Source organism: Chamaea fasciata, unplaced genomic scaffold, assembly GCF_029207755.1.
Source record: "Chamaea fasciata isolate MVZ Bird 193981 ecotype frontalis unplaced genomic scaffold, bChaFas1.0.hap1 SCAF_1, whole genome shotgun sequence".
Taxonomy (NCBI): domain Eukaryota; kingdom Metazoa; phylum Chordata; class Aves; order Passeriformes; family Sylviidae; genus Chamaea; species Chamaea fasciata.
Window position 1 is genome coordinate 22,970,003 of NW_027094086.1, and position 23,791 is coordinate 22,993,793.

The 23,791-nt window shown below is 37.8% G+C and overlaps 1 protein-coding gene across 2 annotated transcripts in view; it reads right to left on the minus strand.

The window, feature by feature from the left end:
* CPQ (carboxypeptidase Q) overlaps positions 1 to 23,791 on the minus strand; it is a 158,831-nt gene that overhangs the window by 20,903 nt on the left and 114,137 nt on the right. For both annotated transcript variants that reach the window (XM_066178202.1, XM_066178211.1), the window contains exons 6-7: positions 21,178 to 21,269; positions 9,353 to 9,554 (exon numbers count right to left, since the gene is read on the minus strand). In XM_066178202.1, coding sequence (XP_066034299.1) covers positions 9,353 to 9,554; positions 21,178 to 21,269 — 294 coding nt within the window. The remainder of the gene's footprint in view (positions 1 to 9,352; positions 9,555 to 21,177; positions 21,270 to 23,791) is intronic.

Genomic DNA, 23,791 nt, shown 5'->3' on the forward strand with positions numbered 1-23,791 from the left:
TATGCTGCTTCATGAAGGAACAAGTTTTCTGATTAATATCTAAAATTCTGTCACTAAAAAGTATTCAAATCCTGAATCTAAATCATACTTGGTTCAAATCTCCAGTGTACTTTGCAGAGTCAGCTGAGATGTTTCTACAGCCTCCTTTCCATGTAAAACTTCTGTAACTTTGGGGAGAAAATTGCTGTTGAAGCACTATATTACTTGCTATATTAGCTACAAAAAGCAGTGAAAGAGTACTAAGTAATTGCTGTAGCTTAAAATGAAAAACTCTCAGGTCTCTTCATGGCAGCAGAATTGGAAAGACAGCGGAAGAGGTACTGCCCAAGGTATAGGAAAATGAAGTTAGGAATTATTTAGCCAATGAGGCCAAATAAAAATCGATGCTGGACAGATTGCTTGGGGGAGCTGGCCAACGCCATTGGGAAGTTGCTTTCTATCATCTAGGAAAAGTTGTGGCAATTAGGGGATGAAAAAAGGCAAACGTTACACCTGCTGTAAAATCTAGAGCAGCAGGATCCAGACACGTGTCCAGAAGCGGCCACTAAGTTGATTGGAGGGAGAGGCACCACTCCTATAAGGAAAGGCTGAAAGAATTGGGATTGTTCAGCCTGGAAAAGAGAAACCTTTGGGTTGACATAATTGTGGCCTTCCAGTACCTGAAGGCAGCCTACAAGAAAGATGGAGTGGGACTTTTTACTAGAGCGTGTAGTGGCAGGACAAGGGGAAACAGATTCAAACTGAAATGGAGTAAGTTTAGATTAGATGTTAGGAGGAAATTCTTTACTGTGAGGGTGGTGAGGCACTGGCACTGGCTGCCCAGAGAAGTTGTGGATGCCCCCTCCCTGGAAGTGTTCAAGGGCTCTGAGCAACTTGACCTAGTGAGAAGTGTCCCTGACCACGGCATAAAGGTTGAAGCTAGATGATCTTTAAGGTCCCTTTCAACATGTATCATTCTATAATCCTATGATGATTCTGTGCACTATAAACTAGAAAAACTCAGTCCCCAGGAAAATTATGGATGGAGGACTGGAATAAAAGTGAGTGAAAAATGGCCTGGATGGCTGGGCCCGAAGGGTTGCCAGGGTTTGAGGTGGCTGGTTATGAGTGGTGTGACACCCAGAGCTCCCTGCCAGGCCAGCACCCTTTGCATCCTTAGCAAATGATCCAGATGACAGGGTTGGCCTGTGTCTTCATAAACTCTGTGGAAGAAGCAGCTGTGTGTGCTGGAAGGCAGAGCTGCTGTTCAGGGAGCTCAAAAACTGGAAGCAGCCTGATGTGGACTTCAGAAAATTCGTCAAAGACAAAACCAAAGTCCTGTATTGGAAGAGGACAACCCATGGCCACAGAACTGGTGGGAAATGCACCAGCAGCTCCATAAAACAGGAGCTGCTGTGCAAGAGGCACCAGCAAAACCTTGTGGCAATGAGGTAATGTAGGGGCCTCTTTGGAAACAGGGCAGCCAATGGGTCCAATGAAGTGATGTTTTCTAAATATTACACTGTTTGTGACTCCAGAATAAGAAAGGTGTGAACAAACTTGCCAGAGGAGACATAATCATCTTGGCTGGATGAGCTTGTTCTCATCATTCTTTATCATTCCAATATAGCAATTACATCAGCTGTGTTCTGCTGTAATTTTAAACTTGACTCCAAACCAATGGAAACTCTAAATAGTTGAGGATGAAGCAAGCCCTGAAGAATCCTATTAGAAACACTCATCATATGACTTCATATAGGAAAGTACTTGGAGAGCTGCAAGCCAGACCTTAATACATTTAACCTCTGTCCCTCCCATCAAGAGCAGTTTACATGTGGTCTTCCTGGAATGCTATTGAATGCTTTATTTTTATTCAGCTTTTAATACTGATGCCATTACAATTTGTTTTCCAGGAATTAAATCTATGAATCCACAGATATTTCTGCTGCTGTTCCTAACAACCATTTTAGGTCATTATACTTTTGGTGAGAAATCTCACAACATTTCCATACTATCAATACGTCTTATTTTTCATACAGTCAAATTTCTAAAGGTAAAATAGACAAATAAATTGTGATGAGAATCTTATTTTACTTCCTCATTTTTTCCATTGCCAAACAACTCCAAAATCCTTACAGAACTCTGACTAAATAATTTTTTATTATTATTTTTTCTTTCTGTTTACTTCATTATTTGCATAAGCTTCACTGAAGGCAAGGACAGTTCTAGGAATAAGGTTTGACTAACCTGTACTTCCGAAATGCCTATTTAACATGCTAACACTGAGCTCTGTGTGTTAATGTAGAACACTTGTTTTTTTTAGGATCAACACATGGCAAATACTTCCATCTGAAAAAGAATATTCCCACCCACAGAAACAGAATTCAGCTTTCCGAAGCAGCAAACAATAGAGAATTAAGATGTCTCTCAGAGGCACAGCCGGAATAAAAACAACCACACCCCATATCTGAATGAGATCCTCAGCTGGATATTTTCAGTGTTTCTTTTCTGAGACAAAGTATGTTCTGCTGCTAAAAAGGTGAGTTGGAGAAGCACATTTATTGACTTTTTTGAGATGTTTAGGAATTGCATATGCTTCCAGGAAGAACCTATTTATTAAAAGGGTAATTTACGCCAATCCATCTCATGTAAGCTTTTGAAGAGTACGCATCTAAAAGTAAAGAAGAGATATAACCTTACTTATATTCAAAGGAAGAAGCCTGAAAAAATAAGAGAAAGAAGTCCACTAGCCACAAAGTGCAAGAGCCATTAGAATTTATGATTTTATTTTAAACATCCCAATTTAAATTTTCATTACTAGATTAATGAGCTTATATAATACTAATACAGGGCTGAAAGGACTGGAGCAGTTTTACTTCTAGGATCCTAAAAGCCAATCAGAATGCCAGTATTTCAAATTAATTTATTGTAATATTAGTATAAGATTATTTTAAAGCTGTCTTGCCTAAGTTTATTGGAAAACAAATTTTAAGAGCTATGGAATACTAGCTACTTAACCCATGTGCTGTAATTCTTCACGTGTGACCACCAAGAAAACTTTGCCAAATAAAATGCATCACAGATACTGAAGAGAATACCTAGAAATAAAACAAGAGATTTGGCAATGTGTTCCAAAATTTAGAAATGTATGATAGCATTTTGCAAATAATTTTAGTTTCACAGTTCAAATTTCCTCTGGGATCAGCAAGTTACTGATAGTTCTATTTTTGTAACTGTAATCAGGATTATCTAAATGTTGTACAAATCAAACACGAGAGTTTATGATATTCAAAAATCTAGTCTGAAACGGACAAGGCTTAAGTGAGAAAGAAGCATTTCATTATGAAAATTCTTGTAATATTTAATGTCAGATTCACAGATATTTTAAGGCCAGCAAAACCCATTACCATCACACTTTCTGAGTAATGCATGGCAAAGAATTTCATCTTGTATCCTGTATCAAGCCAATCCCTCCTGCTTGAATTACACTGTACTTTTTGAAGAACACCTAAGTCTTGTTTTAACATTCAAAATGACAGAGAATTCACCAAGTTTGCAATGTTCTTCTACAGCTGGCTAACAGTATTGGAAGAAGGGGTTTGATTTCATCCAGTTTGAGTTTGTTTAGACTCAAATAGCCTGAATTGCTAATGAGAAACATAATACAAAAGCCCTCTTAAAACTACCAGGAAAATTTGCATTCAGGCACTGTGCCTAATTGCTCAACTCCATCCCTCTCTCCAACAGTATTATCCCAGATGCATTTTTGCATGGTTTGTGTCTGGTCTATGTGAAACAAAAAAATCCTTGCAAATCTGATGCTTCCTGTTAATTATTAGAAGTAGACAATGCTCCATTGTGCCAAAACAGCACTAGCCCAAGCAGAGCAAAGGTAGAAGGAATTGTATGTAAAGTACTGTCAAATTTGTCTGGTACTCTAATAGCACAACTTATAAGAAAACATTGTAAGTTACAGACTATTCCTTTCATTAAATAACTAGTCTCAAAAACTTCTTTTACCTTATTAAAAACAGAGAAGGTCATATGAAGGCTAATATAACTGAGATACTATGTTAAACTATGAGCCTTTTAAGGAATCCACCTTCATAAAAAGTTGCAACATACTAAAATTATTTAATTACTCCAGAGTAATTTCTAATTTCAAAAGCCCATTTTATTGGAACAATGATAAATTAGAAAATAGATGAAATATTTTACAGATTAATACACAGTTCTTTCTGCAATCAAGATTTTAAATGGGTCTAATAGCCTTAGCACTTACAGGAGGTTCCTAAAGTGCCAAGCAATTATAATTGTTCTCTTAGCATACTGGTTTAATTTAATACCACCCAAGTTGCAAAAGATTTGGCTTTTGCAGTGGAACACAGTCATTCACCGTATTTCCTTTATGAATGATAAAATAAGGTATTTAAAAGGAAAGGAATGCCCTGGAAAAAGCAATACCATATTGCTAATTATCAGACAACAGTTCTGGTATATCTCAGACTTACTGAGATCAAGACTGAGGCAAGACATCCATGTGTACCATAAGCCCTTTACCCCTCATTTCCACATAAAGTTAGTAGTTGGTGTTAGCACTGTGCTCAACAGATATCCAGAGCAGTGGGAACTCAGCAAATATGAAAATGTAGCACCTATGGAGTACCTAAAATTACCTAAGTACTTACAATAGTATCCATAAAGTTCAGTTCTGTGAGTAATGTTCAGGAGTTTTGTCCAGCTTTTTGCTCCATGAGGGGACATTTGCCTTGAGTTTGTCACGTTGTCAAATACCTGGAGGCCTACATCTGATTCCCTGTGCTAAACATCTCAAATTGCAAGTGACACAAATGCTACATAGTAAAGTGAAGCAGTTTAATGTCTACTGCTCAGAGATTGTTTCTTCCCATATCTCATCTTGTAGGAAGGTTTTTGTCAAGTGCAACACCCCTTACTCCTGCAGCATCAAGTCCAAGGCTTTTCAGCATTGGCTTATGAAGCCCTAGACTGTACATCTGATATTTCCTCTGGTTTTATTCTTTTGGAAATAAAAAGAAGCTTAGAAACTGGATCCAAAGAACCTGCCCGAGACTGTGGTCAGTACAAAACAGGTAATCTGACAGGCAGTGTTTCAAGCATCACAGTGGAATATCACTTCCAAACAGTGACACAGCCAAGAGTGAACAGGGGTTATTCACCTGTAATTTGGGAAAGAGAGTTTGCTCACTTCTTCATGTCCAGCTGGCAACCTCAAGTCAAGGAGTTTTCCCGTTCAGACGCGTCCTTGGCTGACACCGAGCAGAGGAGTAGGCTTGGCACCAGCATGCCAGCAGGCTTGAGTCTGGTGCTACAAGGATGATGGGGACAGGGGTAAGAGAGGACAGCATACTCCAGAAAAGGGGTAGATTTAACCTCTTACATAATATGAAAGGAAATAATCCGAGTCAAAATCTGGTGTCTCAGGCCAAAATACAGCATATTGGCGGCTTTGATGGAGGTAATAAAAAAGCACTATGAAAATGTAAAAATGAGAGAAATGATATCGTATTTGTTTGCCACATCTGAATGACTAATAGATTGGGTTAGCAATCAATTTTTGATTTCTGAAGAAACATTAAAATTAGATGAACTACTGGTTTATTAATTTCTGGAAGAACAATTCTTCCTTTTATGCAGTGTAACAAAAAATCAAGTCACTGTGGAGACAGAGAAACACAACCAACCATCAAGGTTCAAAGTGACATTATAAAAGGAGTTTCACCTTTAGGCCACTGGTTGATTTTCAAAAGAGGAATTTAAACATGCCTTTGGGGAGTTGTTTGAGATTTCCTGGGTCAGCTTCATCTCAAATACAGCTTGGTTCCTAACAGACAAGTGTTCCCATCATAAGCACTGCAGCAACAGATGACCACCCTGACAAGCAGAAAGGAGCATCCTTGAACCAGTTTTCCTGGAAATAATGTGTCACAACAGCCCTTCCTTTGCAAAAATACAAAAGTAGCTGTTTCCATCTCCCCAGACACCTAAAGCTGAACTAATGTTTACTGGATTCCATAACACAAATACAAACACTTCATCCTCCTTTCTCAGATTCTGAAGGCTTGTAAGCAAGGCTGATCCAGACCCAGGGCTGTTACCTTAGGAATCACTCTAAATCACATTCAAAGCATTTTGGTCATCATCACGTATCTCTGATCACCAGATACTTCACTTTTTCAACAAGAATATCCTAGCACTGGTTTAGCAGGGCTTGCTCAAACATTTTTAACCCTTTCAGACACTGAAGAAACCTATTGTGAAGAAGTATGTTAACAAACCAAAAAAATAAAGCCAACCAACCTATCTTCCCACCTATATTTGCAAAGTCTAGCCAAACTTTATTTGAGATTTAGTGTTGCAAAGGAACAGCTTTATGTGCCATGATCTGGATACATCCCTAATGAGAAAAAATGGAATTGAACACTTTAAAAGAAAGTTTAGGAAGATAATTGCATAATTATGAAATGAGCAGTCCTAGAATCAATGGTCACCTCAAACTGTAAAACCACATCATAAAACACAACACCACAAACCTCCCCTTTCCTCTGATTTATGCTTTATGAAAAAGCAAAACAAATGTTATATAAATATTTTCAGTAGCTGAAAACTGGCTATCAGGACAAAACCACAAGTTCAGACATTCCTCACTGCTGGGCTGAACTGTTCTCAAAACAATCCAGTCTAAAGGCCACTGACAAATATTTCTAATATTCTGCAGTCACAAAGAATCAGAGTGCTATGTTTGGTGCAGATCACCTCGCTTGTGCTTTAGAGGTATTATTTAAGCTTCAGTCAATGGTTTGCTAAGGATGCTGAACTTGTGGCCTCTCTCATCCTAAAATCTCAAAATAATCACTGCTCTTTAGTAGCATTTCATTGCATGTCCATTAAAAATAAAGATGCTCAAAATAGCAGAGATAAAGAAGCTACAGTATCTTTGCCTACAGCTCTGAAAAACACATGTAGTGTTGCCTTCTGTGAATCTTTCAGACTAAAAGAAGTAGTAGGAGAAGAATATTAACAGCATCTAATAAGGTGACTCCTGGAATCTATTTCACACTGAAAAGGGGAAAATTCAAGAGAAATTATGTCAGAAACCATTCTTATTGTTCAAGAAGTACACCATATTTTCTCTCATTGCTGCAGAAAAAAAAGCCACCAAGTATATTTTCAAGAAAATATTTAAGTAAAATTGATGAAGTGTCAACACTTGACTGCTTGTTTAAATTGAACAAAATTATAAAAGCTGTTACAGAGTGTTCAATTTGTTTCAATGTTATTATATACCATAAAGGCTCACTCAGGCAGGGAGAATACTGCAGACAAGGCACAAAGATTAGGAGATGTCTTAGACTTCTCCCTGGAACATCATGAAATACAGTCTAAAGCAGCCAAAATTCTTTTAGTGGAGCTAATTTTTTCTCACTGGGGCTTGATGAAGAAAAGAATCAGTGTTTCTCTATGCTGCAAGAACACTTTGTTATTTGCTTAACAGGAAGTTAAATGAACCAAAGCTACAGACAGAAAAAAAAATTCCACCATCAATTAACATGACAAATTCTTAATAGGAAAAGAAATCAGATTTATTTTAAAACTGAGATCTTGGTTCTGGCATATTCATATTTTCCCAAGGCTGAGCTTATATTCCCGAGGTTTATATTTTTCACAGTTTATGCATTCTGAGGAGTACAGATGTCCATGGAAGAGGGCTTTTCCCTGCATTGCTCCTGCTGAGTAGTCCTAAGATTAATCAAGAGGACCACAGCAAGCTGTAGCTGCTTTTGCTCCAGGTGCACCACAGCTGAAGAGAAGTGGTCCCCAAGAGCTCAATAGCCACTGCCATCACAAGCACCACTCGTACTATCAACTGAAAACAAGGCATTTGAATGTTAAATTTTTCCCTCTTCTTCCATGACCTGTCACATTCAGATGGGAAGCACAATGCAAATCGCTGAGGACCCCCTGGAATGCTCCCAGCACCTTACCTAGGAAATAATTCTGATACACTTGCATTTTCTAAACATAGGCTAAGCGGTGAGTTCTTGTATTCCATTTACAACACAGATATGCTGGTCTGAAATTCTGGACCAGACATCTTTTCACAGGCACTTCCAGGCTCTAGAGGATGATGCATGGCTAGAGCCTCTCAGTAGTGCTTACATCTCTCAAACCAACTCAGCACACCATTGTCACAGCTGCATGACATTGTACTGAAATGATTCCACTTCACCCAGAGAGCAGGACAGAAGCTGAAGATGAATCTCTAACTGTTTAATAATATCTATTCATCCATACTTCCCCAGTATAGATATTTTGGTTTCAAAATTAGACATCCAGACATTTATTGAAGCAGTCAACTTTATGGTATCTCTATACACCCTAAGTCAGTGACAAGCAAGGGGTTCTGACCATAAATAAGAATAATATATTCCATGATTCACTCACTCTCTTCCACAAGGTAAAAACCAGCAGCTAATAAAATATTAAAAGATTCTAAGCATATAGTAGCAAGCAGTAAAACTAGCATGAAAAATGGGCCCAGCCTACTTCAGCCATAAAACACAGGAGAAAAAGAACCTTAAAATTTAAAACTGATCATAACATTTTTAATATCACTGTTATGAAACTTTTCTTTCTACTATTATTCAAATGGAAATTCACTGAGGCTTCACCCAGGCTGGCCTCCAGTTGGGATTCTTGGGCTCTGAAAGCCTCTGCTAGTGTGGTGTTCTCCTGCATGGGGGTACTGCCAGTGGTGGATCTCTCATACAGCTTACAAATTTCTTTGCCAACAAGCTGCTCCTCACTTGGAGCCAGATACAATCCTCAAAACAAACCCCTAAACTGCTTCAGACTTTGCAGAATTTTACCCCTTTATCACACCTTAATGATTCATAGCTTTTTAAATGTCACATCTCAAAAACATTGTTTCTCCAGCATGCAAAACAGAGAGAAAAAAAGTCCTGAATTTCAAAGTAAAAATAATAATAATTAAAAAAAATATTTCTTCTGTATGGGAGAATTCCCCTCTGCCTTGGTTTACTATTTATAAAACATCAGTCTGGGATTAATTATTATAAATCCTTAAAGCCGAAAAGAAGATTTTAGGCATTTTATTCTACGTATAATCTATACCATTATTAAACTGCAGCTCAAATGCACTTTCTGTCCTATTTCTGCTGGTCACCTTTTGACATTTATGCCTTTTACCTATGGTAAATTTTACTCCCTGGGAGAAAGAATTTCTTACTACTTTGAAAACATCAGACCACCCATCTGATGTGGCAGGGCTCAGTGGGAGCAGTGTCCCCTGCCAAGCTCCAGGGACACTCACCAGGCACCCCTTCTCTCATCCAGTAAGCAATGTCTGTTCCATCTGCAGTGTCATAAACATTCGTAACATTGATGGGCTGCAGCAGAGTCATGATCTCTTTCACGATGTCCCGGGCTTCGGCACTGCCAGTAAAACCCAGTCCAGATGGCTTGAAGGTGCCCTCATCAGACTCCATAACAATATCAAAGTTGGAGATGTTTTCCTAAACATGTAAGAAAAGAACAAACGTGGTTGTTATTTTAGCTGGCATCATATACTGGATTCTAGGTTCTGGATTCATTGTGAGCATGCCACGACAAATTTCTTTTCAGAAGCAGAGAAATGCTTCCTGTGAAAAGGTGTACATCAGCATAAATGAAGGGACCTCTCTTTCTATATGGAAATGGCTGAAACAGTTCAAGTTATGTTCTGAGGCACCAATATTTTGTAGAACCCACAACATGACTGGTCTACTGCCTGCAAATACTTGCTTTCAGGCTTCTGAAGTGCCACCTAGAGAGGTAAGCCATCACCACCATATTGCAGTTTTCATTTGCAGCTCTCCCTTTCTTCTCAGACCTGAGACTTTAAAATTGTGTTGCAGTGGAGAGGGTATGCAGTGCTGTGGCTTTAAAATTAGAGGCATTCAAAGCCTTCATAGACTATGAGGAACAGTCTATTTAAAAGCCAGCTGCTGCCTGTTCAGAAACACATTATTTTCAATATACCATATAGTCAATTCTGATATCGATTGGAGGATTGAAATGCCAAGGTTTTCCCCCAGATCCAAAGGAATAATATCTATTTTAAGGGAAATTTGTGCTTTCAAGGAAAATACTCACAGGAAACATGAAAGGTAAGATTTTGTGTACAAGTAGCATAATAACATTTGCTTTTAGAGTGTACTTGGAAGAATCTTTTAAGCTAAAAGAACAGAAATTAGCAATTTATTTACTTAGAATATTTGCTTAGATTGCTCAGTTACAAAAGTCTAATTGGAATTAAATACACAGGGATTTTACATGAATGAGGATCTAATTTTTTTTGAGAAGCACGTAATTTTTTAAAACAGTTCATGGTCAGGCAGAAAAAAGCTATACTTCAGACTGTCTTGAAAGTGACTAAGAGAACTTACTGCAGGTTTTACTCCTATGCCCAGATCTCATGTCTGAATTTTATGGCTATCCCTGGTTATTTATTAAGAACATCATTACAAGGGATATGTGATAGCAGCAACTAACAGATCCATGTCATTACCAGCACATATAAGCCTACAATTCAGTAAATAATTATTTTAATTTTTCCGTATATAAACCCAAATATGTACTACAGGTGGCTGTGAATAATTCACATAAATTTTCAGATGTCCTTTATAGAATTTTCCAAGAACTGTTTAATACTTTCCCAAATTTTTTTTTCTTTTGAGTGAAACAATTCTAACAGAGCAGAGCTATTTACTTTTAACTTAGAAATATACCCAGTAGTTCAAAAATTCAATATAAAATCTTTGCATAATAAAGAAACTATAAATGTTATAATACCTTAAGATAATCAATTTTATTCACCCATTTAACTACTGGAAATCAAAGTGCAAAAAACCAATCTTGTCACCTCACTGGCAATCACCATTTTTAGACAGTGAAAAACATCTTCAGTTTGCAAAAGCTTAAATGCAAATAATTAGGCTACATATGGTGTCTAGGCCTATCATCAAAATCTGTCCTGAGGTCATGAGCCTCAAAATGAACCATGATTTACAGACCATCTGAATATAGTGGGAGAGAAGCTGGCCAAGAAAAGCACTGCAGGCTAAAAGGGACCAGTGATGCGCCAATGTCACAGATACAATAGAAAGAATGTCTCAAAATGTAAATCTTCTTTATCATATGCCCAAGGTGGCAGACTTAGTAAAGACAAGACACATTTCAATGTGCTGCTGAATTGCCAATGAAAGGTAACTTAAGTGTAGAGAGCTCAATGTAAATATGAAGTTATGGTACTCAGCTCCTCTGGTTGAGTTTCTAAAGCAGGATTTCTGCCCATTTTTACAGCAACTGAAATGAGGAGAAGCAATAAGCCAGGGGAAGGGACTTTCAGGGAAGTGAAGTGAGGAAAAGAGTGAGCACGGGAACAACACGGACATCTGAGAGAAATCACATTTATCACTCAAAACAACATAATCCCTATGCTCAAGAACTTCATAAACTTCATAAACTGCTGCTATTGCAGAATTTCTGTGCTCTTCAGTTGTGTTTTCTCACATTAATGTTTGCATGTGTTTTTAATATGAAACTGTGTAAACAAACCACCCACAACACATTACACCATATCGTTGTTCTGTAAGAAAGCTATTCAGTTCTGAGAATGTTCTGGAGAGGCATGAAAACAGAGCACCCTAGGGAGAGAAACTGACTTCACTAGGGAACAAAAAAGAAACAAGTCACAGCTACTTGATGTACCGTATGTCCTTGAGAAACCTTTTTCCCTATTTGGTCCAGTACAAGATAGGATTACTTATAAAACTATTCACCATCAACTTTGAAAGTTGCAGTCTTAAAAAAAGTTAGATTGGGTTCCCTGTTCCCATTTTTGTACATCTACATTGGCATTTCTACTCACACAGAGAGAAACATATGCTGGAAAACATGCTTAAAATATACTGCTTAAATATAGTGAAGATGCTTTGTCATCATTTGCCATTTATGATGCAAGAATAACTGCCACTAACAAAACGAGGTGAGACCATACATTCTCCTTAACTAATTCAAAGGAATAAACAAACCAGAAAGATTTTTAAAAATAACTGCAGGCTCAGCTGTTTCCTTCAGTCATTGTCCTAGTGAATGTACCATTTAAATAAGCATTTTAAACTCAGTATGTATCTTTTTTTTGGAAAGTAATCTCATCTGCTGCATCTTGATATTGTGCCACTTCTCTTGGTATGTACCAGAAAATTAAGACTTCTTTGTGTAACCTGCTACCTAATTCCCTGAACATCAAAATAGATTTTTATCCTTTGTTTTCCTATGACTTGGTCACAGAGGAGGTCACCTCTCTTTATTGTGTCATCTTTAGCTCTTCAATTGAATTTTTAAATGAAACATTACAATAAATACTGTATGGGAAAATTGGCTTGCTGTTTTCATTGAATACACAATTAGGCACAACCCTTACCCATACTTCTCCTATTTTCAATTTTTAACTCCTTTTATTTCTGTTTTCTCTATAAACAATGTATTTTTTGCCTCTGCTAAGCAAAACTAAAAATATAAGTATTTGTCATCTCTAAGGCAAACACCTGATAACATGAAATCACAGAATGGATGAGGTTGGAAGGGACCATAGTGGATCATCTGGTCCTGCCTCCCTGCTCAAGCAGGGTCATCCCAGAGCACAGGGCACAGGATCGTGTCCAGATGTTTCTCAAATATCTCCAGTGAGGGAAACTCCACAGCCTCTCTAGGCAATCTGTTCCACTGCACCTGCACAAGTAAAGAAGTTCTTCCGCATGTTCAGGTAGAGTTTCCTGTGCATCAGTTTCTGCCTTTTGCCTTGTCTTGGGTTTTGTAACAGAAAAAAACATGTTATTCTGTTCCATCTGTTGAATCCGGGTGGAGCAGTGTTGTTTATCTCTGCCCAAATGGGTCAGTGTCGCTTATGAGATAGTGGAGTGACCCTTAACAGATGGTGCAGTGATCCTTAACAGATAGTGCACACCGTGCCCCACTACCCCCATGGGATATCTTCTGCTAATGGACCCTTAAAGCTCACCAATGACATGACACATTACATAATCCTATTGTGAGATGCTCCACCCAGGGAGGAGGAGCCAAACCATCTTCACCTAGATAAAAAGCAGCCAGAAGTGCCACCAGGTGTCCAGTTTTCCACCAGATCCCTGGAGGAAGACCGGACCCATCTCACCATTACCGGACCCTTTCCTTCGATGGGACCATCTCTACTCCAACAGAACCACATCTGCCACTCCAGGAGGGCTTACTTTGGACTGCTTCCAACACCCTGACCAACAGGGTGTCAGGTTGTATTTCTGACTCTGTCAGGGTTTTCTAGGATTTCTTGTTTGTTTGTTTGCTTGCTTATTCTTCTGTACTACCTTTGTATTTTTATATCCCTGGTAAAGAACTGCTCTACCTATTCCCAAAATCTTTGCCTGATAGCCTTTTAATTGCAAATTTATAATAATTTGGAAAAGGGGGGGAGGGGCTTCCATTCCAAGAGAGACTCCAACTTTCCCTGGCAGATACCTGTCTATCTAAACCAAGACATGCCTCTTGTCCTATTGCTTGGCACCACTGGGAAGAGCCTGGTCTGTCCTCTTGACACCCTCCCTTCAGATATTTAGAGACATTGATGAGATCCTCTCTCAGTCATCTTCTCACCTTATCATCTTTTTCACTCTCTGTTGGACCTGCTCCAGGAGCTCCACATCTCTCTTATACTGTGGAGCTCAGAACTGGATGCTGTTCTCCAGTTGTGGCCTCACCAGGTCTGTGCAGAGGGGCAGGATCACCTCCCTGGACCTGCTGCCAGTGCTCACCCTAGTGCACCCCAGGATACCTTTGGCCTTCTTGGCCCCAAGGGCACAGTGCTGGCTCATGGACAGTTTGTTGTCTATCAGGTCTCTCAGGTCCTTCTCCACAGACCTGTTTTCCAGCAGGCTGCTTCCCAGCCTGTACTGGTACATAGGGTTATTCCTCCCCAGGTGCAGGACCCTTCATTCACCTTTGTTGTATTTCAGAGGGTTCTTCTCTGCCCATCTCTCCAGCCTGTCAGGGTCCTTCTGAAGGGCTGCACAGCACTCTGAGGTATCTGCCACTCCTCCCAGCTTTGTGTTGTCAGGGAACTTGCTGAGGAGGCCTCTGCCCCTTCATCCAAGTTATTGAGGAAAAGTTAAGCAATACTGGGCCCAGTATTGAACCCTGGGGGGCACCACCAGTGACAGGCCTCCACTAGACCCTGTGCCACTGAGTACTGTCCCACCCTCTGGGATCTGTTGTTTAGCCTGTAATTACAGTAAACTCTTTCCATTGAGAAAACAAACCTTTGTAATATATTTGACTGGTACTTCTGTTGGTAGCAAACATCTTCCTTCTAGGGTAGACACTGGCAATCCCAAGCAGGTACACCTTACAGTAGCTACTTAATCAGCCAAAATCCCAATTGTTAATTCTTACCAGATCTTAAACAAAAAACTTCAGACTGCAACATCTCACGACTAATCCATTGTATCACTGATGGCAATTCCTCTTACCCAGCTAAAGCAGGAACATACCTGAAAGCTTAATGCTTAATGAACATTGCTCATTACCATCAGCAATGCTATCCTAAAAGCTTTCAGTACTTTTGGGCTGTTTAAAATAGAGTATTACTTGTCCAACAGCTCATTTACTGGTTGGGTTTTTTTTTTTTTTTTTTTTGTTCCACTGAGAAGAATCACCACTTTACAGGAAAAATACTTAAGTCTGTAGTGACAAAGCACTGTCCTTGACTAATGGTTCATTTTTTCCAGTGATAAAGGACATCGGTTAATCTGACATTGAATTTTCAGCTTTCTGTTATTGATTTACACTTAACTTTAAGAAACAACACCACTTATATTCCAGTATTTGTCCCAGAGCAGTCAGGAAACAAGTATAGCATGGCAACAATGTTGTAGAACTCACAGGGAAGTGATGGTCATCCCATTTGTACTAAAAAACCTGTTTAAATCAGGACCCAGCTTTGTTAGGCTGGCAACTAAGACTACAGGAAAGACAAGAAGAAACACTGGAAACACCTAAGTGCATATGACAGCAAGAAAAGAAAAATAAAAAGTAAAATAAATAACAGTCTTGAAGTATTCATTAATACATAAACATGATGTAGCGTAATTTTGAGTTGCTGTTTAGTGTGAAGGTAATTTAATGAAGCAAAACAGCATAAATTGAAACTAGAGAAAAAACACCACCACAGCTGTTAGGAGGCAGAGATGCACCAGCATCAATACATAATAACCACCAGCCACAAGCGTGATCATTCCATTTACACTCTTTTTGAATGAAGACAGGGAAAATCAGGAACACTATGGGTTATTCACATCTGTAAATTATCCCATCATTATACGGGAGAAAGCTGATGTAAAGCTGAAGATTAGCACAATTTTTGCTAGATGACAAGGTATGAAAAAGGCTCATCCTTTTGTTACAAGATAAAATATTATTCTGCCACATTTTATGGGAAAGCAGTATGTAAAAAAAGTCTACAGGTATAGGGGTTTGTTCTGTAGGACAATTACATTTTCTGACCTCTGAGAAGTCAATGACAAAAGACCCAGGAACTTCAACAGCCCTGGAGCAATTTGGTCATGTACTTACTATCCTTCACTCAGTAAAAACATACTATTGCCACATCTTGCCTTGTACAATACTGTGACTGTTTCCTCTACGATGATTTTCCAGGACTCACAGAGTGACCATTCAGTATTGTAAGTTCCCTGGGGTGATAGACAAGAAAAAGCAGACAGTTCTGAACATGGCAGCAGGCTAAGTAAGGTATGCCTGAAGTCTTCTCTTGGGAGGTTTTTTCTTTGACAAAGGGGCATATTAAAGAGAAGTGCTCTTCCTGGGAAATGTTCCATAACTTTAGACCTTTTACTGCTCAAATACAAAGATATCAAAACAATGTCTATGGCTGTGAATGATCACCCCACCACTGTCCTTTTTTTGACAGGATTTAGGTTTTCACTAGAAAATATGCAGCAAGCCAAAATTATAAATTGCTGTTTACATCTTTCAAACAAAGATTATGTTTACTCTTTCAGGAAGCTAATGAGTATTTCTGCAACTTTCAACAAAAGAGAAGTGAAAACAAATTTGCAACACCTTAGAAATTATCACAGCATATACATAATTTTCTACACAGCTGCAGGAAGTTTCAATAGAAGAAAACCAACTTTCTTACAATTGAACATCCCAATGGACCAAGGACCTGTGGATGGGTGACTCTGCCCAGGAAGCAGCAATCCTCAGAAGATGTCTCTACCAGATTCAACTAGCAATTCTGCTATTGGCTTCTGAGAAAGAGAGGAAAGATGCACAGAGAAAAGTTTTTCTAACACTAGACATGTATGAATTTTATCTAAATGGAACAAAGACTAGATATCCAGAAGACACACTGTCATGAGTGATTTGGGGTCTTCTATCCTTCAGGCAGTGTAAGGAATAAACTTGGGTTTGTGTTTTAGCAAAATCTGTATTTCTCTGCAGCTTTCAAAAGGAAGCTTATTCCTAAATACTAAGAATTAATTAAATACTAGGTCTACGGACCTAGAACTGGTGTAAAAGATAATTCGGTAACTATGCTATCTTTACTATGCTTAATACAATCAGTGGTGCTACTGCCTGTTGTGATACAGGAGAACACAATGTGATTACTTTCTTTCTGTAGTTTGGTAAATGGACATTTCACTCTTTCTGCATTTCTTTTCCTTTGCAATGAAAGGAATCAACAGAACATCAGTGACCTAAAAAAAAAAAAAAAAGGCAGCAGTAATTTTACATCATTTTTGATTACAGAGAGTATTGCCCGAGGAAAGTCAAAAGCCTAATGGTCAACACATTTTACTGGGATAAAAGAATCCCCATTAAAGTCCTTTATATGTTTGGTTCAAATCAGACACAAATTCATGTCTTACATTTCACCAGAGTATTTGGTACCTCAGGATACAGTCTTCTGAAACCTATGGTTTTGAGGAGACAATATTTTCTGGAGAAGAATCATTTCACCTGAAAGTGACAAGATTTTTTTTTTATATTTGCTTCTTAGAGAAAGCAACTGATCAGCAAATCACAGTAGAAATCTTATGAGAGCATCAACAAAGAATACTTAAACTAGTATGAAAGAAATGCCAGCATTTCAGAAAGTCCTGTTTTCATGCAGACACAGTTCAAGAAAAATACTGAATCTCAGTAATAAATACAAAAAAGAAACCATAGTAAACACTGGTGTTTGATATTTTTTTTAATGGAGTTAAACCTTTACCAAAAAGTTAAAATATTGTATGGTATTTGCACCAGAAATTGAGTAAGTACTGTAAATATCATTAAGATAAGAATACCAACATGCAGAAATACTGAGAATGCCTTCTGTAATGGGGTTTGAATTGAATTCATAACATATTAATGTCTCCAGTGATCACAACCAAGTTACTAAAGTAAATTTGAACGTGGCCTAGGATCTCTTAGTCTTCTCATTACAAAATGTATTTGCTTTCCCAAGAGATTGTATGCAATACTTCTATTCCAAAATAAATATTATCAGTCATTCATACTCCCTTAATTCAGCTGGGTAAATAACTGTAACCTTGTTTCATGGTACACAGACCTTTCACAGAAACTAGTCCAAAGCAATAGAGGACAGGCATTTCATTACATATATTTTTTTCTCCCTTCATGAAGACAGCATAAGAGTAAACACACAAAAAACTTAATCCTGGCTGAAGGCACTCAGGTTTCATTGGTAAAGTTTGTAGCAGAATCTGTACTGAAGAATTGCATCATGAGGCCTTCTAGAATTATGTTCCTCTAGTTCTTCAATTTGACTCGTATAAGAAAGCAGTGTTGCAATGTTTCACGATTCTGAAGTTATTTACTGTATTGTCTGAACATAAGAGCTCTACTCAGCAAATGAGTAGCACAACACTCAGCACCGGAAGAAGACTTCAGACTAAATGTCAAACTCCAAGCTCTGCAGTCTGATTTGCATTTAAATCCTTTATTTTCACTGCTCTTTATCAAGATAATGATCTTTAATCTTAAGGAAAATCTACTTTTTATTTTCTAGTCTGGGATTAAATCTAATTATTGGCTAAAAGCCAATAATTAGAAGTGAGCACTTCAACAGGTATCTCCTTTGGAAGCAAAGGTGCTGGGGAAATAAAGGGTAATTCCCCTGAGAGGCTTCTACACCATGGCCAAACCAGGGTGCTCTGTGATGTTCTGGTGGGTGGCAGGTACCCTTGCATTAATGGAGGCACCGAAACTGCTGGAATATACAGGGCTTTCAACTCTTGGAAATGGTTTACTAAAATCATGCAAAGAAAACAGTGGACGAGGACCATTTGATGCTCTCCAGAAAAATATTTGATAAACTGAAAGCATGGTTGTGCAAATAACGTGTTTGTCTGAGTTTCACCTGACTGCAGTTGGGCAAATATGCTTTTCCTAAGCACATATTTACTGGATGCTATCAGAAACAGGAGACAGCACTAGACTGTCTAGAGCACTAGAACTTTTGATCAACAAATATGGCAGCTCTTACATTCTCATAAAACTCTGAATAGCTAATACACCCTATCACTAGCTTTAATAATCAGAAATTATAATACTGGGATCTAGGGAAAAACTTGAGTGTTATAAATAATGCTATTACACAGGGATACATGTTAATTATTGGCACCATAGTAAAACCACTATGCTGCTATCTCAGTTATTTCTGCAGTAACTTATCCACTTTCTAGCACTGACAACCTACAATGATGGATGAGGAAGAAGGGCCTGAACTTAAATTGAAAGAAATAATAAATATGTGACAAAAATAAGAGCATCTGTACTTGTCCGGTACTATATTGTCTTCATTTCTTCTCCCTTGCCACATTTCCACTGACATGAGGAGATAATTTACAATGTCAAGGAAATCCAAGTCTGCCTGTGCTGAATTACTGCATTCATATTTCTACTTGTTTGTAGCGAACTAAACTCATAAGTCCAGCTATGTAGATGAGTCATACAGGCTGTCTTTCATTTTACAAGGCATAAAATACCACTCTTACTTAACTTGTACTCATTACCATCAGCAAGCAATGTGTGTGCCATACTATCCTAATTGGCAGAAATTTGAGCAAGTAAATCATTAAAAGGTTAAGTTATTTTTCATGCTAAATTTAATGTACAGTATTAATCAACTTTATTTCATTATTATGAGTAATGCAATGTCCTATAGTCAAATCGATTTATAATTATGCCAGATCACATGGCAGGGGGGGAACAAGAACAACAAACAACAGACGGATGTCATTTCTGCTTAAATTCTCCATGTAAATTACAAACTGTTAAGTCAGACAGGGTTTTCTTTGCAGAGCAAAACATCCAGATGGAATCTTACCAGCAGAGCAAGAACTGAGACGTATTTGTCTCAACTTTTTTAAAAGCAAAGTAACCAAATATCTTGCAAACAACACCCAGCGCACTTTAGATTTCCCTGTTTGATCCTTAGTTCTGCTTTTTGGCATTATTTCAGAATAAAAATCTTTGAGACAACAGTGAAATAAAGCCATTTTGGCAAACGATGAGACATACATGAGACAATTTCATGAGTTGCTGACATCACCACCATAGGATGGATCTTATTTTCCAACATGGACATCTACAGAGGTAAATCTTCAGATACATTTCTGATGAGTGGTGTGTATTAGAGCATCCTTCCAGCTCCACCAAAATGCAGTTCTGTACGTAAGAAGCATCTTTTTCATGTGCTACTTATTCTGGAATATTTTATTCCAGTTTAATCCTGCTGAATATCAGAGTACCAGCGGTAAATCCAGAGTCCTTAACATATACTAAACTGCAACTTGTCACCTCCCTGAAGCTGAGAAAGCACGATCTTGGGTACCACTTCCAACTAAATGACAGAAGTGAGTTATCCCTATAATTTGGAAATACAAGGAGGAACAACGTTATATATAGGTAGTTAAATATACTTCTTAGCAATATGAAACCAGTTAGTGGGAAATATTTGATTGTTCATCAATTAGTCAGAAAACTCTAACTGCTCTAAACCTATCTCTGACAACTCTCTAGCAGATGCAAGTTGATCTAATTTGGTTCATCACAATGAATTTGATTCGAAGTTAATATCAGAACATTTATTTGTTCTGATAGGTTGCTTAGCGCTAAAAAATGCTCTTAAGAATTGTTTGTAAGTCTGCTTTCATGCTGTTGTAGAGCACAGCATGTAAATTCCTAGGCACATCCTTGTCTCTGCCTTGGATGTATTAACCATCGTTGAGAGTTATACTGCTTAATTAGGGAAAAAAAAAAAAGATTACTTTAGAACAGTTATACAGGTACAGCATAATTTTTCTGTGGAAAAAAAAAACCCAAACACACACATATTCCAAAGACTTATCTCCAAAATAGTTTTGGCAACTGCCCTTTATCTCATGATGTATTTTAAAATGGCAGTTGTTGGCAGGAGAGATAGATGTTATATTTTTATCCTCATAGCCATAAGTCACTGAGTTTGTGTGTTCTTTGCAACACCAGAAATAAACCTTTTAGGATGTTCCAGATCCCACAAAACTAACAATTGGCAAAGAACATTTTAGACTACACACTATCAAGATAAGATAGCAAATATTTTTCTTTGCATTATTTTATGTTTTACATTGTAAAGTATTATGGGAAAATGCAATGAAGCAGAAATATATAAGGCAAACAAAATCTATTTATATTGCAAACATATGTGAACCATTCATCATTCATTCTCAGAAGGATAGCTATGTTTGAAAGCTATGGCAGATATCATCATGAAATATCTGTTTCAGAGCACTTTTGTGACAGAGTATCTTAGGTCAAGCAGAACACGCACACGTGTGGTTGCATCGCTTACTGTTAAACGTAAAATTAGGTTTACATTTATGATTAAACCCAGAAAATATACTTTCAGGCAGACCTGGAATCACTGCTTTTGGTTAGATATTAAGCTGAACATCTTGACAAAAACAGTAGTCAAGTCATAAGACTGGGAAGAAAAGTGGTGTCAAGAAAATGGTGAAAAGACATATTTACCTTGTGCAACTGATAGTATTGTTTGGCACCTACTCCTCCTTGCTCTTCTCCTGTCCATAGCACCAAGCGCAGTGTCCTTTTTGGATGGAGACCTAAAACACAGTTTTTAATATTGTTTTTAATATTAAATATGGATACATTTTAAGCATTTTTTGCATTGGTCTCCAGCCTTCAATGGATGAAAAGCCTGTATTTCCACTTATCAAACACAACCTATATCAAGTGTAGGTTCTTCTGTCTAGAATATTTTTTCCCGTTTAGGGAGAAAGACTGGGGTGTGGGGAGAGAGTCCACATGAGGAAGAAGGGGACTTGAGGTGCTGCTATTAGTTGTAGTAGCACAAGAGAAGCACTTTTTGGGGACATACTGAAAGTGTCTCAAAACACACCAGAAAGTAATTACCTTGACAGATTTCTGAAACATGTGCTTCTGTCATTGTGGTGGTCTGCCATAAGTAATACACATCCGCTTCGTAGCAGAGCCAAATCAAATTTTCATGAAAACTACCGTTGCTTTGTCATGGTTAATTTATTACAATTAATTGAAAATGAGCTGCTGGATTTTTATGAGAAATGTTTATCCATTTCAAGAACTGAGGGGGCTATGTAATATTATTTTGCTTTTTATCAGAGAAATGAAAAGCAGCAATCTGTACTTTGGAATCTGAAAGAGTCAGCTGCTAAATGTGTGCACGACTTTCTGAAACAAGGCAAACATGAAGCCATTTTCTATTTTGCTATGGTAGCTCAATCAGAAAGATAAGTTCTCAAGATAAATTTTGAAACCATTTTTGCCATGGCAGAACTGATCAGATGGAAGTTGCTTCCCTCTATTTATTTGCTTGTTTCTATTCATAAATTAATACACTGAGAGAAACTTGAGAGCATGGAAGAGGAAACAGATAAAGAAAAAGACTGTTCTCTGTGCAGTGGAATGCTAATTATATTAGAGAAAAAAATAAAGAGAAAAACATGAGGAGATTATCACAATTGATAAAGCATAAAGTACCACACACACTTTTGTGCTGAGGAGAAATAATATCAGTATCACTGTCAAAACTTATTTCATTTCCTAACTGAAATGGATGAAGACTGCCAATAGACTTGACCTTCATTAATTTTTTTCTTTTGACACAATGAATATGATCTGAAGATTACCTTCTTGAAACTACATGCTAGCAATCCTCAGAACTGAAGGCAGAATACAGAAGGAATACCCCAAATCTGAATTAAAGAGCTTGGATTTTCCAATATTTCATAAAGAAGTGCAAACAAGTTTAAGGTGTATTTTCTGAATGTTGATCTGTTGACTGTAAACAGAAAGGTTGTCAAACTTCATTACTTTAAAGACCTGTACACCTCCCAGTGGATTCCCTACTCTCCTAAATCACAGCAGTAAAGGGTTAGCCTCCTTTGCTTTTCAAATTAGTCAGATTACTTATAAGGTAAAATTGAGATAATAAAATAGTTATTGGTTTGAAGTCGGAATGATTTAAGCCCAAAATAACTGCAAATGTGTCAGCAGCTTGGTTAGAAGAGGTGGCTGTAAACAAGAAAAAGTGCTGGTATAAAACATAGAGGCCAGTGCTGTAGTATGGTTCCAGCGGCAGTGAAGTTGAAAAAGGAGGTTTATTTGTCATATCACAAAATGCAAAGTGAAGCCCACCACACCAAGCCTGTGAGAATAGCTTTGGTAGGAAATGCTTAAGATAGGGAAGCAGTATCTTCTGGCTCCTCCCAGGCAAAAATCAAGCTGCTTTGGTCCGCCACTGCTGCCCTAAGGGGGACTTGGCCAGTGATCAGGGGGTTCTCATGGTTGGCTTAGATGGGCTGTAACCTCAGCTCCTGTTCTCCAGGAGCTTGAGATGATCTCAGCTCATGTGTGGGAAAGAGTCTGAGATTCTTATGGCCCCCTCCCCACCCATCATTGCATCTGTCCATTGAAGCTGGGGAAATAAAAAAGCCCTGCTGAGCTTTGGTCTTTCCAGTCCAGGATGTGGTATATCAGCTCTTCCCATCTCATGCATTCCTGTCAGCAAATTCATTTGTGTGTTCTACTGAAATTAAATGGGCAACTTTAAAAAATAAAAATATATAAGCTATGGAGGCAGTTTTTTCAAATACAAACAAAGTCTATAGAGGAAAATTTAATTTTCCCATTATCTTAATCTGAAAGCGATAAGTATTTATCTACCTGTAATTAAAAACAGAGCTAATCTGACCAAAGAATGGCAAAAAAATCCAGAATTCAGAAGTAAAATTGCTAAGAATATTCTCAAAAATGCAGTACTGTATTCAAGTTACATAAGTTTTAAAAAGGAATTTTAACTATTTTGGTTTGCTTCTTTAAAATTGCTGGTTCCTAAGCAAGGTATCATGTTCACAAAATCAGAAGTCTTTCAGACTGCTGCCCAAAAATGTATTGAAAAAACATGATAAAATAGCAATTAGGCGAGAAAACTATGTTTTATGATGGCTGCAACATACAGAGGGGTGAGTAGGCAATTTTAAAATGAAGGAAAACTGTTACACAAATAAAATTGTGCCTCTTTCCTTGCTATCTAAATAAATGACTTATTACATAGTATTAAAACTAAAGAGGCTATCAGAAGAAA